The following is an 18,595-nucleotide window of genomic DNA, read 5'->3' as shown; positions in this document are numbered from 1 at the left end:
TCTAAATTTCATGTTTAAGAAGAATCAACAATAACAACAAATACTGAAAATGCAAGACAATACTATTTGACTGTAGCCTTTTCCATCATCTTCAAGGTCAATTGTATATTTTTCTTGGATAAGAAAATTGATGACTATCCAGTTTGATTATCCAGTTTTAATAAGCTAGGATAATCTTGCAGATAATCCAGAATTATTTCTCAATCTCAAATTCCTTTCCAATCGAATCTTCAAAAGTCATTTTGCCATGTAAGCTAACATATTCACAAGTTCCTAGAATTGATATATGCTCACTGTCACATCTGCAGGCAGCATTCATACGTCCCTGGACATCTCATTTCTCTTCTGTGTTTGTAGGATGCTTTATCTGGGTATTTGAAGTATTGTATATTTGTCTGCTTTTCATTACTACAAAATTTTCCTAAAGCACGCTGACTTTATAAAAACCTGTATTTAGCTCATGGGTTTATGAATTTCAAAGCAAGGTGCTTGGGCTATGATGAGGACCTAATAGAAGATTGTGGAGAGAGAGAGAAGAGAGAGAGAGAGAAGAGAAAGAGAGAGAGAGAGAGAGAGAGAGAGAGAGAGAGAGAGAGACTAGTTTTCTGCAAACCTATCTAAAAGCAAGTTCTAATGCCCTAAGAATTTCCCATTGGGCACCACCTTTTAAAGGATCCCTTAAGCTCCCACATCACAATACTGGAGATCATGACACTTTGGGATATGTACCTAGCCCATATCCAAACTATAGATTATGTTCCAGAAATGATATCTTTGTTGCAACTGAGTTCAATATATTTTAATCTATAAATTCACCTTTTACTTCTTTTTAACTTTCCTTGCAATTTGTTGAAGATTCCCCACCTTTTATTTTGATTCCCACAGCCTGGTTTGCTAATTACACCCCAGTGATATCCGTAACATATTCGTATCTTCCATATTTTCAGGAGATTCACCAGTTCAAATGTCAAGCAAAAGCAATAGATAGTTTTGTATAATTTTATTAGGAGGCAAATACTGCTTGTTTTCTCTCTTTTTATATTTCTCGGACACTGAACATTAATGCCAAGTTCTGCTAGTTCCACTAGTTCATTAAGGGTTGACAAGTGGTGACCTACTATGTCATCATTCTGTTTTAATTTATGAACTGTTATTCTGATAGAGGGATTACCTTATTTTTGTGTTGCAATGATCTCTTTACAGTTAAAAATATGCTAAATCTCATTGATGTTACCTAAATTGAATGCTTGTTTGAGAATCAAGCTAAACATATTCATATAGTTGCCATGTGTCCCTTATTTAGATCCAGGAACTGAGATCAGTATGAATCATCATACATTAGAGGGTTGAAATTAGGCTTCTCCACAATAGATTGTTAATTTGCAAAACAGATTTTTGCACCAGAAAAACTTCAGACAGATCTGAAATGCCATAAAATACTGTAATATAATCACAGTGGTTCATAGTCCATTAAAATTCAACAAGAGATCTAATTTTGAAGACCTAGTAGCTTTTCCTTCAATTTTTTTTTTTTTTTATAACTCTGGTCAACATGAGGGAGAACACAGGAGGAGATGTAAAATACAGGAGCCAATCTGTTGATTTTATACAATTATTTTTCCAGGAGCATAAATGTCACCCAATGTCCTTATAATATAGAAGAAAGCCATGCTTGTTTCATTAACAAATAAATTGATTCTAGAAAAATTTCCCCCATGACTCTGACACTTATACTTCTGTTCGGACCACTGTCTTTCCTCAGAGTTTCGGTGAGCACGTGAGATTAATTTATATTGCAAACTAATATTAATTATTTTCTTACAGTCACCATGTGTGATCCTGAAATCAACCTTTGGCAGTGAAACTTTTTCAAGTGATACCTAATTTAACTATGTCGTGAGGAGATTACAAACAAAAATTAAGCAGAGTCAAAAGGTGAAAGATCAAGTGATTTCCCTGGAACTCAAGGGTAAAATGTCTGAATTTTTGCAAGTACTTGGGTGTGGAAGGTGAGATAAGAGTACTGAGGGTTTTTCTTTTTAAGTAAGCAATTTACTTGTTCCAGAATAACAATACATTCAGGAAGACAGAATAGCTATCACATTTCATATTCATATGTCATTCCTGCTTACTACCAAGAAAGATTTAAAGACAATGTGAATGTCCTTTTACTCCATCAGTGTTGATAGTGATGGCTCTGTCCTGATGCTTCTAGGAAACAATGATGCCTCTTATAGTGATTGAGAACCCACAATACCTGTTAAGTCTCCTTCATGTGTTCTCCTACCCAAGATTCAGCCTCAGTAATTACGAATATGTGATTCTATGTGAACTGTTTAAAAGTATCTCTATAGGTAGCCCATTAATTGTAAAACTTCTATTCTGTGACCTGCCAATTGAAATATTATTAATATAAGGAGTTTATTGTGTCCAGTTTGATGTGTGAAGCTGTCACATATCAAAGAAAGATAACAGCTGATTCCTGTCTTCAGGAAAATTACTGTTCCACTGACTCAAACGGGCCATAGGAAGCAATTAGAAAATTATATAACAGTTCATGTTGCATAACATTTTTACTGGCATCACAGTAGCCACATTTCAGCAAGAAGAACCTAACTGAAATAAAATCATAGGCTGTGATTACAGGGTTTATCCCACCCCTTTGTTTGAGATACGGTTGCAATTAAGGTAGATTTGCTTCTGCAAAGAAGCGGGATTTGATTAGCTCTTAAAAAATGAGTAGGCTGAAAATAAATGGGAAATGAGAAGATATTTAACTGAATTAATTTATCTCATTTTTCCTGATTTTATTTATATGAAGACATACAAACCTCATTCTACTGAGCTTTGTCAAATAGTCCATAAATACTTAAAGCATACGTGATTAACAATGCTTCTAATGCCAAAAGACAGCTTATTTTCCTAATCCAAAGCTCACTTTATATCATCATTCTTTTGCAAACGACTAGTTGGTTACATTAACACTTGAGTAATCTCGACAAGAAGTTGCTTTGAGCAGTTAAAATACCCAGATGCTGATCGGCATGCATTAAGTGATTCAGCCAAATTGGTTTCGTCTAGATAAATTACTTACCTTGGTTCCAATCACGATTTCTTCTCTTGGAGAGAAAAACAAAAACTCATAGAGCTTGTAGTGTTGAAATAAGCTGAAATATAAATTAAACATGTAAACCATCATATATTTATTTCAGGAAAAAAAGGACAAGGCATAAAGGTATTTATTAAAGAAAAGATCATACTGACCAAGCTACAGACATTATAAACAAGAAAATATTATTAACTACCTCTTTTATTCCTCCAGTAATTTCACCAGACCTGCTAAGAAATGCAAGTGTTACTTAGAAGACATTGACAATAATATAAACCAGTACCTAGAATAATGGTGGTAAACACATTTGTAATGGTCAGATAGTTTTGAGATAACGATGCAAGTAGATTACACCTTCAAATTTTCCAGCCATAAGCCAGTAATGCATCATCCCTATGGCATAAAAATTCACATTATTTGCTAGGTTGTTTTTTTTTTTTTTTCTCTAAACTGGAGTCAGTTTCTTCTGGTATGAATGGCACTTATTTCTATAATCTACTTCTGCATCAATTACTTCTCCTTATATTGCCAAACTGTTTTAGGATTAAGTTAATCTCCAATAACACCTTAGAAATGATGCACCATGAACTGGAACAATTTAGAAGATTCCAATTGTCTGGAAGAATATTCTGTCACACACAGGGGGGCAATAAATTTAAGATGGATCCTTTCTTGACTTCCTACCTGAAAATCAGGTGGCCAGTGAATACAAACTACCAAGAGCCAAGGGATAGGAATTTCTGAAAATAAATATTTCTAGTAAGTTTAAAAGCTCAGCAACATATCACTGAGAGTTAAAATTTCTCTGAAGGGCTGGCTGCTAATACCCTGTTTGTGATAATATTTGAATTTTTCTAATTCTCCTCCTGCTGGTTGGGAAAATTAATAGACTCATAATATAGCAAAATGCCCAAGAACAAAAAAAATTGTCTTAGTGGTTTCTCTTTCACTCTGGTGCCTTTTGCTATTTAAGAAAATTGATTTTAATATAACTGAGAAATTAACATTTGCAAAATGTAGCTACAGAGCATGTATAATAATGCCTTCTCCTGAATGCTGTAATGGATCAAAGTTTCAATTCATTTGAAATCAATGAAGAAATCCTCAGGCAGCTGGGTCCCTCTGAGTTATATTAGCAGTTGATCTCACTACTAACACAATCCATTAAAAACGATGAGTGTGTAGACTCAGTCATGTTTTTCTTTAACCCTACACACTTTGAATTATTAACATTCATGAAACTAACAGCTTTTATTTTGTCACCAGTTTGATGGATAGAAATATACATTAAGATTAATGAAAGTGATCCTTCACTGAAGCAAAACTAATTCAGACGTCATGACATTACACTGTCATGTTATTACACTGGCAATAACCACTTTTTCAGTAGAAAAATTATAGACTAGAGCCAGGTATGGTGAATCATGCCTGTAATCCCAGTGATTTAGGAGGCAGCTACATGGAGGAGGATCAAGGTTTAAGACCAAGCTAGGCAAAAAGTTATCAAAACCCCTATCTCAATAAACTGGACATAGAGGTACATGTTTGTAATCCCAGGTAAAGGGGAGGCAGAGATTGGAGGATTTCTGTGTTGAGGCTAGCCCTAAGCAGAAATGCAAGATTTAATGGGGGGGGGGACAGAAGAGGGCTAGGGAGAATGGTCCAGTGTTGATCACTTCTCTAGCAAGTGTGAGCCCCTGAGTTCAAATCTCAGCACCCTCAACAACAAAAAGAAAACAGGACTATTTATTGAACATGGCTTGTCAGTCACACAAAGAACTTTATACATTTTTGAATTGCGATGTCTTAATCTTTCAACCTTATTTCCCTGGAGGTAGGGTCTCTTGTGCTAAAGTGATATTACACAATAAAAATAACATTCAGGACTTAGATATGGTGGTCAACGATGTAGGCTTGGAGCACCAGGGGCAGAATCCTAGGTGTCACTTTTCCAAGGGCAGGGGTCAAATCGCCTACTTTGTCCCGACTCCCCCTCTAGATTTTTTAGGAAGGTATTGAGTACTCTTGCATGAAAACCAAGTGACATTTCATCTGTGGGAGGGCATTTAAACTTTCTTTAGCCTACTGGCTGGCTCATGCTTCTCGATTATTTTGTCAAGTAAGTAATACTAGTCTTAATCTGCAGGAGACATAACAAAACAAGTGGGCTCTTTAGCCCACTTAAAAAGAGACTTCTCTGTTGAGGAAATGAGAATGGCCAAGAGATATGAAAAAGTACTCTACATCACTGGCCATAAAAGAAATGCAAATCAAAACAACATTGAGATTCTATCTCACCCCAGTAAGAATGTCCTATGTCAAGAAAACTAACAATAACAAATGTTGGAGGGGGTGTGGACAAAAGGGAACCCTACTTCATTGTTGGTGGGAATGTAAACTGGTTCAGCCACTCTGGCAAGCAGTATGGAGATTCCTCAGAAGGCTAAACACAGAACAACCCTATGACCCAGCAGCCCCACTTCTGTGCATCTACCCCAAAGACCACAAACATGAACACACTGAAGCCACCAACACAACAATGTTCATACGCAGCACAATTTGTCATAGCTAAAATATGGAACCAACCCAGATGCCCCTCAGTAGACGAATGGATCAGGAAAATGTGGCACATATACACAATGGATTTTTATGCCTCTATTAGAAAGAATGACATTGCTATATTCGTAAGGAAATGGAAGGACTTGGAAAAAATTATACTAAGTGAAGTGAGCCAGACCCAAAGAAACATGGAATCTATGGTCTCCCTCATAGGGAATAATTAGCACAGGTTTAGTTAGGCTAGTCACAGCAGAGGATCACAAGAGCACAATAGCTATACCCTTATGAACACATAAGATGATGCTAAGTGAAATGAACTCCATGTTATGGAAACGACTGTTATATCACTGTTGTAATTACTTTCAACATGCCATGTGAAACTGTAGCTTCTATTGTGGATGATCCTCTTGTATCCCCTTCCTGTGGTTGTACCTGCACTATCACTGTATCTTATCTGAGTACATTGGAAACCATATATACTGGTATTAGAACTAGGAAAGTGAAAGGGGATACCAAAATCAAGAGATACAGGATAAAAAGACAAACGACTAGAAAAGCAATACTTGCAAAACTGCTTGGTGTAAATCAACTGAAAAACTCATGGGGGGAGTGGGAAAAGGGGAGAGGGGAGGGGGGAATGAGGGAGGAGGTAACAAACAGTACAAGAAATGTATCCAATGCCTAACGTATGAAACTGTAACCTCTCTGTACATCAGTTTGACAATAAAAATTTTTAAAAAATCTGGCTTCATGAACCATGTATATGTATAAGAGGAGCAGGGTTGTTTTTCTTATATCAGGCACGTGCCTGATTCTTAGACCACAGAATGGTATACAATGAAAGTGCATGGACTGATATGCATATGTGATGTGTTTATATTAGAAGGCAACAATAATGTCTAGTTCTAACATCCAGTCTTTATAATTGAATGCATTACAGAGTATGCACAAATGTGTATATTGCACAAATAGGCTATAGGGATACTTACAGTAATACAAGAAAGTTGTGACATTAGTTTTTCAAATCACAGAAAAATCATAGCACATATAATTTAGAGTATTAAAAGCATCCCACGTGATTTTATTGTCAAGTTTAGTTTCATGTGCTATGGCATCATATTCTATAAAATGCTTTCTCTAAACTGAATAATGCTTTCAAAGGTTGGAAAAAAGATAATATCAGGCTAAAGGGAAACATATACTTTTGATAACTAAGTTACATTCGTATTTTAAAAACTGCTGTATAGGCAGGCACTGGTGGTTCATGCTTTTAATCCTAGCTATTCAAGAAGGCTGAGATCTGAGACTCAGCGTTTGGAGCCAGACAGGAAGAGAAATTCAAGTGACTCTTACTTCCAAATAACCAGCAAAAAGCTAGAACTGGAGATAAGGCCTAAGTAGAAGAGTGCCAGCTTTAAGCATAGTTTAATTTAGTGAGAATTCAATGCCCCAAGTTCACAAGTTCATACCTTAACACCAGCAGAAAAAATGTCCAACAAACAACTCCTGCTGTATAGTCATCAAAAGGAATATATTACAAAATTCACTAAGCTTAAATTTGTGGACCTATGAAAGATTCTGAAGAGGAATATAGCAAAGCTCTTTTCCTGTCACAGAATTTCAATATCGATTCAAGATATCCCATTCATTGAGTTTATCTTTTTGTTTTAGGGGTATGCATAATTTCTTTGAAGTCATAAAAATGAAGATTTCGCAACATTGAAATGGCTGTGGTTTATGTTTTAGGCTAATCTTTTAAATATTACTCTTGGGGGAATTATGCAGGATTATAACTTGGTGGTATGTGAAGTTAGCTTAGCTAGGATTTAAATGTGACTAAGACTGACTGTCCTCACTTAACCATGCTCTGAAACAAAATGTGAAGAAGAACGTTGATGAATCTTTGCCTAGAGCAATGAGGGCAGAGGAAAGTGAGAGCATCCTTCAGTCAGGATGAGGTCATTAGGGTGCTGAAGTGAGTTTTGCTTCTGTGGTTCACTACTGGGTCCCAGCTTGAGTTTTAAGCCTCCTGGGCTTAGAGCTCGGCTGTAAAAATGTGTTCTGCAAGAGCAAGCTTGTGTGTTTCAATAGAGGGATAAAGGAAAGAAGGATGGTTAATACAAATGAGTAGGGCACTCTCTTTGTCCAGTGACTCTCAAACCCAAAAGGGCAGAAACACTTGAAGGCCGGAGTTCTTCACCCAGTTCTCCATTTCTGCTCCCTTCCCCCTCCTTCAAGGGCCCCACTTTGCTCTAATTGATATTAAAAGTACTGTGACTCTTAGTGAGTCATTCATTAGGAGCTATGTTTTTAAATTAAGAAATCACATTATGTCAAATGCTTATATATATAAAATCACACACCATTATTAATTCATGCCAGAAACTAGCATAAAAGATTCATCATATTCCACACTCTAATATTTAGAAAGCATTCCAGATTGCAAATGGGATCATTGCCAAACAAATCAAGAGCATGTCTAAGATATTATTTGACACTCTTTAGTTTAGAAAGTTAATTCATAACATTGGAAAAAATACTGGAGTATATAGTAAAAGAAGAAAAAAATACTGTACAGAAACTTTTCAGTTAGGCAAAAGATTTTTTATCTATTTTGCAAGTTGTAAAAAAAATGTCCTGTTGGAGAGATGTGTGACTCTAATGCGGGTGTGGTGACAGACTATATAGAAAGAAAAATTTCGGAGTTCACCAGTGAAGAATCACTGTAATGAAAACACTTTCCCTCTCTCCACCATCATTTTCTAAGCATGAAGAGGGACTTGCAATGGATTTAATAGTCAACAGTACAAAATAATTTAAGCCAGGCAATAAAACCTGAGAAAAAATATATAAATCTCTTCAATTTCTAATGCAAAGTACTTAAATGAAACATTTAAGTGGAAATGAATGCTGTCCTTCAAGATGTGAAGTTTGGTCATTGGAAAGACCAAATCTAATTACATCGAATTAATCAGAAAGAAAAGTTTTATTAATAAAATACCATTAATTACAGATAAAAATCAGGAAGTAGGGGAGTTTATTACAATTTTAGATGAAATTATGTTAATAAAAAATAAAACATTTTTAATTTTTTTGGAAGACAGTATTTTATTCTTAAATTAATAGCCCTAACTGCTAATGCTTAATGAACATGAGAATGGCCATTCATATTAACTAATGAGTATTGATAAAAATATTCATCATGAATCTCTTAGCAAATGTGACCCTTGTACTCAATGTACGTTATACAAAGTTTGAACTACATACTTTGAGGGCAGGGGACAGGGGCAAAAGAGGAAGAACAATTGACGGGGTATCATTGGTCCAAGTGCATTGTACCTATGCCTAACATATGGAATTGGAACCTCTTTGTACAACTACTTAATAATAATATTGTAATAAAAAAGAAAGCAATGTTGGCTCAAAGACTACCATCATAAAGCAATCCTACATTTTGTCTCAATAATTCAAACATACATTTTAGAATACAATTTTAATTATATAATCATACATTTCTGTATATCATTTCTGATGATTCAATAATAAACTTATCAAGATTCAGATGTTTTAAATGAATAGTAGTGGTAAATAATAAAAAGTAGCCATTGAATGTAACTGTGGGCTCTCTCTCTCGACTTCCCCTTGCTTGGGGGGAGAAGGGGCTTGTCCGCCCCTTCCTGGGTGGTCCTCTATTGCTCTTGCGATGGCCACAGGTAGCCTCCTCTCTCTCTCTCTCTCTCTCTCTCTCTCTCTACTTCCCCTCCCTTGTGGGGGGAAGGGGCTTGTCCACCCCTTCCTGGGTGGTCCATTATCGCTCACGCGGGAGTGATGGCCACAGGTAGCCTCGGTGGCGTGTGGTCACAGAGTGCCCCAAAACCGCCAAGAACGACACAGATGTGTGGGCCCCTGGAGAAAAACCTCTAGGGCTTCTGTTTATTCAAATGAGGAGCCTCCCAGATATACTCCAAAGGTGGGCACAAGAGAGGGGCCCCTGATTGGTCCCAAGGAGCTGTCCCTCAAATGATGTCAGGAGACTTCCTTTGTTGGCAGAGGTCCAGCCCCCTATGGATGGGCCCCTGGGGTATCCCTCCGCCATAGCACCTGTGCTAGCCCCAGGGACAGGGGCTTCTCTTCCTGTTAAAGACAGGAAGGGGAGGGACAGGCCAAGGTCAGCTGTGGCCCCTTAAAGGTGCAGCTGACCCCAACAATAACCATAACATTTTTTTGTTTCTGTCATCATGTTTCCATCTCATAATTCTGATGAGACAAAGAAGACACAATGCATATAGCTTGTGTATAGAAATATTGGGAGAGGTGGATCTATGAATGATATACTTATTTGGCTAGACAGGTAGAAACAGATAGAAGATATCTAGATTTGATTGTATAAAATGTAAAGTATCATGTTAGTGGCCACCAAGTTAAAGAAGCACAAATAATTTCTAAGAATATATTAGCCAAAATGTCCTGACACTTATTATGTGGAAGATTTGAATATGACCTTTTTATTGGATTAATGATTACATAAATTTTCGTAAATCTGACTTCTCTAAGAACAAAATTATTTTTATTTAACATGCATTTTATAGAAGATATGAAATGAAAACTAAATGCTACCAAGAAACTCCATACCTGTTTTTGAAATAATCAATAATAGCATTGGATTGTTTCACATCAAAGGTATTCCATTCCTCATTTTCTAATGGAGATGGGTGTGGCCCAAGTTCGGCCATAACTTCCCCAAGCCACTTTATGCTCTCTTCTAAGGACATATGTAGCACTGAAACAAACAAAACCCCAGGAAAATCCTAAGTATTATTGCAATCACTGTTTGGGGGGTAAAGCAACACAAGGTATACTAAATGTGACAAAACTTACTTTGTTTAGCATTTTTGAAGACAGCAAATAATGTTTTTTCATAATAAACTGATAATTACATTCTGTGTAAAAGGATGTAGTGCCATCAGACCCACCCACCCAACAACTGGAAATTATCATAATGCTATTTCTGTGAAGAGTATATGTTTCTATTTTAAGATGCAAAAAAGTAACACAAAATCTAGAGTTAACTTTAAAATTGAAAGAAGATATTTTTTAAATGATTTTATAGGAAGTGGTTCTGTCACTAAGAATTGGTTGTATCTGCTCACTGACATGTAGGAATTTGGACCATCAGATTTTTCCAGTAGAAATATGGATTTCTATGTAAAGCATCAAAGTATGTTTTCCTTTTACACAGCTACAGGCTTACAATTCATGTAAGATGTTTCTCAGATGTGTGCCTAATGAAATCCTGTTTTTCAACTATATTTACTAAAATTCTGTTCAGGAAATTTCTGCCTATGACAGCAAGTTCTAATGTTTCTCTTACTCTTCTTGCAGTTTCAAGGTTTCAGGTTTTACGTTGATGTCTTTGATCCACTTTGAACTGATATTGGTGCAGGGTGAGTGACAGGGGTCTCCTTTCATTCTTGTGAATGTGAAGGTCTATTTCTCTAGCACCATTTGTTGAAGAGGCTATCCTTTCTCCAGTGTATACTTTGGACTCTTTTGTCAAAAGCCAATTGGCTGTAGGTGTATGGTTTATTTCTAGATCTTCTAGTTGTTCTATTGTTTTTCTTTTCTTCTTCTTCGTTCTAGTTTTTTTTCCAGTATTGTGTCTAAGCTGTTTCTATTATTATGGCTTTATGATGTAAATTGGAGTATAGTGTTATTAAACTACCATCATTTTCCCTTTCAGTATTTCTTTGGTTATTTGAGGTCTTTTGTGTTTCCATATGAATTTTAAAATTGTCTTTTTTTTTTTTAACTTTGTGAGGAATGAGATTGGGATTTTGATGGATATCACATTAAATTTGTAGGCTGCTTTCAGCAGTATTGACAGTTTTGTGATTTTGATTTTACCAATGCAAGAACATGGAGCTTTTTCCATCTTCTCATGCCTTGTTTGATATCTTTTTTCAAGGTTTTATGATTTTCTTTTTTTTCTCCAAATTTTTATTATCAAACTGATGTACAGAGAGGTTACAGTTTCATACGTTAGGCATTGGATACATTACTTGTACTTTTTGTTACCTCATCCCTCATACCCTCCCTCCCTCCTCCTCCTTTCCCTTTCCCCCCCATGTGGTGTTCAGTTCACTTACACCAAATAGTTTTGCAAGTATTGCTTTTGTAGTTGTTTTTCTTTTTTTACCCTGTGTCTCTCAATTTTGGTATTCCTTTTCAATTTCCTAGTTCTGGGAATATGGCCTAGTGGCAAGAGTGCTTGCCTCGGTTTTATGATTTTAAATACAGAGGTCCTTTAATTAGAGAGGTTCTGTACTGTGAAGGATATTGTCACTAAGTGTAAAAGACAGCTGAAAGAATGGGAAATCTCTGTCAGAAGAACATCTGACAAGTGTCAAATAGCAATAACATACAAAAGGAGCTTAAAAACTATAACCCCAAAAAATCAATAACCAAGTCAATAAACATGCAAAGAAGCTAACTGGATTTCAAAGAAAAAATTCAAATGACCAACTACTACATGAAAAAATGTTCAACATCTATGTCTATATAGGAAATGTAAATCAAAACAATATTGAGGGCTGGGAATATGGCCTAGTGGCAAGAGCGCTTGCCTCCTACACATAAAGCTCTCGGTTCGATTCCCTAGCACCACATATATGGAAAACGGCCAGGAGGGGCACTGTGGCTCAGGTGGCAGACTGCTAGCCTTGAGCGGGAAGAAGCCAGGGACAGGGCTCAGGCCCTGAGTCCGAGGCCCAGGACTGGCCTGGATCAGGAAAATGTGGTACATATACACAATGGAATTTTATGCCTCTATCAGAAAGAATGACATTGTTCCATTTGTAAGGAAATGGAAGGACTTGGAAAAAGTTAAACTAAGTGAAGTGAGCCAGACCCAAAGAAACATGGACTCTATGGTCTCCCTTATTGGGAATAATTAGTACAGGTTTAGGCAAGTCATAGCAGAGCATCACAAGGCCCAATAGCTATACCTTTATGAACACATAAGATGATGCTAAGTGAAATGAACTCCATGTTATGGAAACAATTGTTATATCACAGTTGTAACTACTTTCAACATCCTATGTGTATCTGTAGCTTCTATTATTGATGATGTTCTTGTATCACATTCCTGTGGTTGTACCTACACTATCTCTGTAATCTTATCTGAGTATATTGGAAACCGTGTTTACTGGTATTGGAAGTAGGAAATTCAAAGGGAATACCAAATTTGAGAGACACAGGGTAAAAAAAGAGAAACAACTACAAAAGCAATACTTGCAAAACTGTTTGGTATAAGTGAACTGAACACCTGGGGGGGGGGGGGGGAAGGGAAAGGGGGGAGGGAGGGGGGTATGAGGGACAAGGTAACAAACAGTACAAGAAATGTATCCAATGCCTAACGTATGAAACTGTAACCTCTCTGTACATCAGTTTGATAATAAAAATTTGAAAAAAAAATTGATGGGCTGGGGATATAGCCTAGTGGCAAGAGTGCCTGCCTCGGATACACGAGGCCCTAGGTTCGATTCCCCAGCACCACATATACAGAAAAAACGGCCAGAAGCGGCGCTGTGGCTCAAGTGGCAGAGTGCTAGCCTTGAGCAGGAAGAAGCCAGGGACAGTGCTCAGGCCCTGAGTCCAAGGCCCAGGACTGGCCAAAAAAATTGAGATTATCTCACTCCAGTCAAAATGGCCACCATCAGAATATAAACAATAGAAAATGCTCCTGAGGACTCAGGTAAAGGACTCTAATAGATTCTTTGTGGATGTTAAATTGGTGCAATCACTGTACAGATTTCTCAAAAAATTAAAAATCAAAATATTCCTGGTTTATTTTTTATTTATCCAGAAGATTGGCAGATGGGATACGATAAAGCACCTACACACCCTATTCTTCATAACACTATTTACAGTAGTCAAGTTATGGAAACATCTCAGATTCCAAGCCATACAATGGCCAAATGAGTGTGTGTGTGTGTGTGTGTGTGTGTGTGTGTGTGTGTTTTATTCAGCAATCAAGAAGAAGGACCTTATGTCATTTGCCTGGAAATGGATAGATGGATCTGGAAAAAAATCATATTGACTGAATTAAACCATTCCCATGTTTTCTTTCAGACTTGGATCATAGACCCAAAATACAGCTCTCAATAAACACACACTAGGGTATACGCATATGTATGTGAACAAGTTGAGTAAAGTATAGACTATGCATGAATGAAACTCCATTGTATAAACCTTTGGAACAGTTAAACAATTTAACAAAATGAATGAAAAACCTGAAATGTGTTTTGACTGGGTGGGGTTACTGGGAGGAGGGATGAGGAATGGAAAAGGGAACAATGGATAATTATAGTCATGATACTCAAAGTACATATGTAAATAAGGAAACTTGCTTTGTCAGGTGAGAGGAAGGTAGGTAAGAGGGAGAATGATGGAAGAGATGACTTTGAACAAGATGTACCGTAGATAAAGACAGACGTGTTAAAATGTAACATTACAAACAAAAATATCAGAGTATGAAGAGATTTTTAAGAGACCATATCTTCACCCCCATAACCCCAAACCAACAGCTGGGTGATCTATTCCCTTACATCGCTAAACAAACAATACCAAGCACTCCAAACTATCTTCTTTGGCATCTGTCCTGCTAGAAAAGCAATAGATAAAAATATATTGCCAATAATAAAAGTATTAACTTATATTGTATTTTTTGTTTTATTATATTACACTCGTTTTCACTAGTGGCAGGCAAAACAAATATTATTTGCAATCTACACTTACACCCTCTGGAGATGAGTTCAAGTAAGTGGAGTGTCCAGATGGCCCTTTTCTAACTATAGTGGGTGTGTGGACACAAAATAAAGGTGGCTAGAGGCGGAGAGCGGAAACCAAGGCTAGACTGCTTGTTTGGGGCAGTCACTATCAGCTGGGGGAACTATGGGAGGGCTCCGAGAAACTGTTCTTTTGCTCAGTGTCCATCTATTAGGAATCCATCAGCAAACTTTCTACTTCCTGTAATGGAACAGGTTGAATGGGAATGGAAACAGAGATAGAAAGTCAACTCTGAGACTATACATTGATTGTTTGTCCCAGGCACTTCTCGATTATACTCTTTTTCTCTAGGAGGTAACATCCTATGCTCTGAATGGCAAAAGACATATTAAATGATAGTAAGTAAAAGATACATACAATGACCACTAATTTGTAGTTTGTTCAGTGAAGATTGCCTTCTACTTAGATCATCCCTGCACAGAAATTTGTGTGTATGGCACAGAATTGTTGCTGAATAACTGTGCTTTTCTATATTACCTAATGTGGAATTCAATTGTACATCTCCCTTTCCACAATAGAATTTTAGTTTTCATAGTTGCAGGTAACTTTAGATATAAAAAAAATCTGTTGGGAAAGTGAAATTCATGAATGAATGAAAAATCTGAATTGCTTTATAAACAGAAGGTTATTCACTGGAGATACAGAGAAAAAGGAATTTTCAGATAATTGATTTTAATTCTAGGGGAAATTATACTTATCAAATCCAAATTTTATTTATAAGACTCTATCCTTATGTTGAAAAATAACTGGGTCTTTAAAATGGTTTCTCTATGTCTAATGCCTTTCAACTGTTAATTGCTTTAAGAAAGTTATCACTTCACTTATCCAACTGAAATACTTCCTCTTTTAAAAATTACACTCACTGGTATGATTAAAATATAAAAGGATTAAATCACTTAGCTACTCAGGTTTGCTAGAATAAATCTAGGGAAATTAGAGAAATAGTAGACATACTTAGTAGCACCATTACTATTACACTGCACCTGCGTGGGAGTGAGGAGCCCAAATACATTCTTTACTGATGGCGTCAATAATCTTATTCAGTTTAAAGGGTAGGAATAATTTTCTTTTTCATACCAGAAACAAAAATTGGATACCTTGCTTTTTTCTGTTTTACATGTGTATTTTCATTTGCTCAAGCTATGAAATTCACTTTGGAACTGATACCAATAATATAAAGAATTACCGAAAAGAAATATTCTTGAGTCCATTTTTAAGACAGAGAAAGTTGAAAATGGAAATCTTTTCTCAGATTTGGAATGTGAAGTTCATAAAAGTTTGTTTTCCTTCAATCTCTTTCTAGTTTACAAATATAAGAGGTTTCATATTTTAGGACTACCACAGCATATGTTTTTAAAATTTAATTTTGGCATTGGTAATAGTTCTATGCCTCAAAAAATACAAATGCAGATATATCAGGAAATACTTCTTGAACCCCTCTTTGTCCATGTGCCTAGTTCTATCTTTCTCCAAAGGTAATTTTGATTATTAGTTTGTTTCTCTACTCTTCCAGCTTTTCTTTTGTGACATATAAATATAAACAAAAATTCACATATTTTTCTCTTTTACAAAACACAGAATTCTTCACTTTGCTCACCTTAATAATAACAACATATAATCTTCCACACAATACTTAGAAAACTTCCTCATTCTTTCACTTACTGAGCTGTACAGTATTCTATTTTAGGCTAGGATAAATACCAAGGGAAAAACTTTTGATGTCAGTCCTCTGAAATGGCTGAAAAGTTGCCATAATTATCACAGAATCTTCACATATTTTTAAGGTGTATAGCACTGATAAAACTTTAAAATGAAACTAGCATATCTTTGACAAATTGATTTTTAAGAGACCATTAATCTTGCTAAGTATTATTTGAATATTTACAACTCAATGGTGATATGAATTATAACTCTGAAATAATGAGATAAAAACCATAATTTTCATTGAAGGAATTATAATTAACCCAGGAACTTTGGCTTAAGAACGTTCATTAGAACTATAGAAAAATTTTGCTCTTCTAAGAAACGAGAAAATGAGTGTAATTTTCTTTTCTTGGAAAAAGAGAAAATGAATATACTTACTACTGAGGTTATGAAGCAACATATTTAGTAAACTCATAAATTTTGAATTTTGAAGAATAGAGAAGTCCATTTCTTTAGCCCACAAGAATCCGGACACATAATAATCTAGTAGAATGGCATCCTTTAAGTGAGTATGAAGATGTTTAAGATTCAAAAACTTTCCCAGTTTCCTGTAACAAAAATGCAGATACTAAATCAGATTAAATTCAAAATAATTCCTTTATATTTTGAAAACAATTTTATGAAACAAATGTATAATACTTATAATCTAAAAATATTAATTTGTATCAGAATCCATAAGTTCAAAAGGACAAGGGAGAGAACCAACAGTATGAATCCTATTTTCTTTTCTTTTTTTTTTGCCAGTCCTGGAGCTTGAATTCAGGGCCTGGGCTTTGTCCCTGGCTTCTTTTTGCTCCAGGCTAGCACTCTACCGCTTGAGGCACAGCACCACTTCCAGCTTTTTCTGTGTATGTGATGCTGAGGAATCAAACCCAGAGCTTCATGCATGCTAGGCAAGTGCTCTACCACTAGGTCGCATTCCCAGCCCTTGTCTCCTTTATTTTCTATTACTCTTCCTTCTCCCTCTTATCTTCGACTTTCTTTTTCTGTTTTCAGTACAATATTTTCTTTCCTCTAAAGGTCAATATTTCTCTCCTTTTATTTCTGAAATTTTTCTGAAACTAAATTATTATATATCTGATTGCAGTTTCTTTGTATTTTAAGAATTCCAGGTATGTATGTTATATGAATTTTGATCTTCAACTATTTAAAATTGTTATTAGGTATTTTCAAATATATTTCACTCCTATTTTGTATATTTTTGTTATGGTCCTCTCTGCCTCTTATCATGTGTTCAACACTGCTATGCTTCCCTTGGTTTGGTATTAGTTTCACTGCAGATTCTGTATGGGAGTTCTTTCAATTTAATGTTTATAACTTTTTATTTCTGTGTTATTTCTTCTTGTGCTTTTATATCTTCTTGAGCTTTTATGTTCTTATGATTGCTTCATAAGATTTTAAAATTCATGACAAAATATTTTGTCTGCTCATGGCTCTTTCTGATCAATTTTCTTTATTTGCTATTTCTCTTTTGTATTCATACTCCCGTATGTTTTATTTTCTTGCACTGCCTTTTCTGGGGAGAGGGAAGCTGTCCTGGGGCTTGAACTGCGGGCCTGGACCCTGTCCGTGAGCCTCTTTGAGTTCAAGGCTAGCACTCTACCACTTGATCCACAGCACCACTTCCAGCTTTTTCTGACTAGTTTTAAGAGTTTCAGGGACTTTCCTGACAGGTTGGCTTTGAACGGTGATCCTCAGATTCTGCCACCTGAGTAGCTAGGATTACAAACATGCGCAATCAGCATGCCTAGCTTGCACTGACTTTTTATGGATATTCTTTGCATTTTACTTACCATTGAATCAAATTCACATTTGTCCTTCAACAGCTACTTTCCAGAGATCCTTTGGAGGTGAAGACCTGCTTATGTTACAAACTAGTAGTTATTTCCTGTTTGCACGACTTTTCTGTCCAGTATTATAACACCTATTATTATTATTTTTTTTTACTGGGGAGAAAGATGAAGACAAATTACAGGTGAGTTCTGTTTTGCTATTCCACAAACTGTCTACTTCCTGAGACACAAAATGAATCTGCTCCCAGTCTGTACAGCTTGGTCTTGCTAATGCTACTAGGGGTTCTTAGTCTGACATTTTAAGGGTTTTTTCCCCCCTAGGAGAACAAATATATATATATATATATATATATATATATATATATATAATATAAAAATATATACTATATAATACATATAAATATATAAATATATTATATAAAATATATATAAGCTCATAAATATATATATATAAATGCATCTAAAGAGCTACAACTGTGTGTATCTTTTTTATAGTTCCTCCTGTACTTCTGCATGGTCTGTGAGTGTGGAAATCATCTTCACACTTTGTGGTTTGGGCTTTCAGCATTCTCCCTATGTTGAC

General features: G+C 35.9%; 1 protein-coding gene across 1 annotated transcript in view; it reads right to left on the bottom strand.

The window, feature by feature from the left end:
• The window catches only part of Cabcoco1 (ciliary associated calcium binding coiled-coil 1), a 108,609-nt gene that overhangs the window by 69,908 nt on the left and 20,106 nt on the right, over positions 1-18,595 (bottom strand). Inside the window, exons 3-5 of the mRNA XM_048335518.1 lie at positions 16,598-16,767; positions 10,301-10,448; positions 3,095-3,167 (exon numbers count right to left, since the gene is read on the bottom strand). Of these exons, the coding sequence (XP_048191475.1) occupies positions 3,095-3,167; positions 10,301-10,448; positions 16,598-16,767 (391 nt within the window). The remainder of the gene's footprint in view (positions 1-3,094; positions 3,168-10,300; positions 10,449-16,597; positions 16,768-18,595) is intronic.

This window comes from Perognathus longimembris, chromosome 2 (assembly GCF_023159225.1).
Source record: "Perognathus longimembris pacificus isolate PPM17 chromosome 2, ASM2315922v1, whole genome shotgun sequence".
Lineage (NCBI taxonomy): Eukaryota > Metazoa > Chordata > Mammalia > Rodentia > Heteromyidae > Perognathus > Perognathus longimembris.
This window is presented reverse-complemented; position numbering and strand designations above follow the sequence as displayed.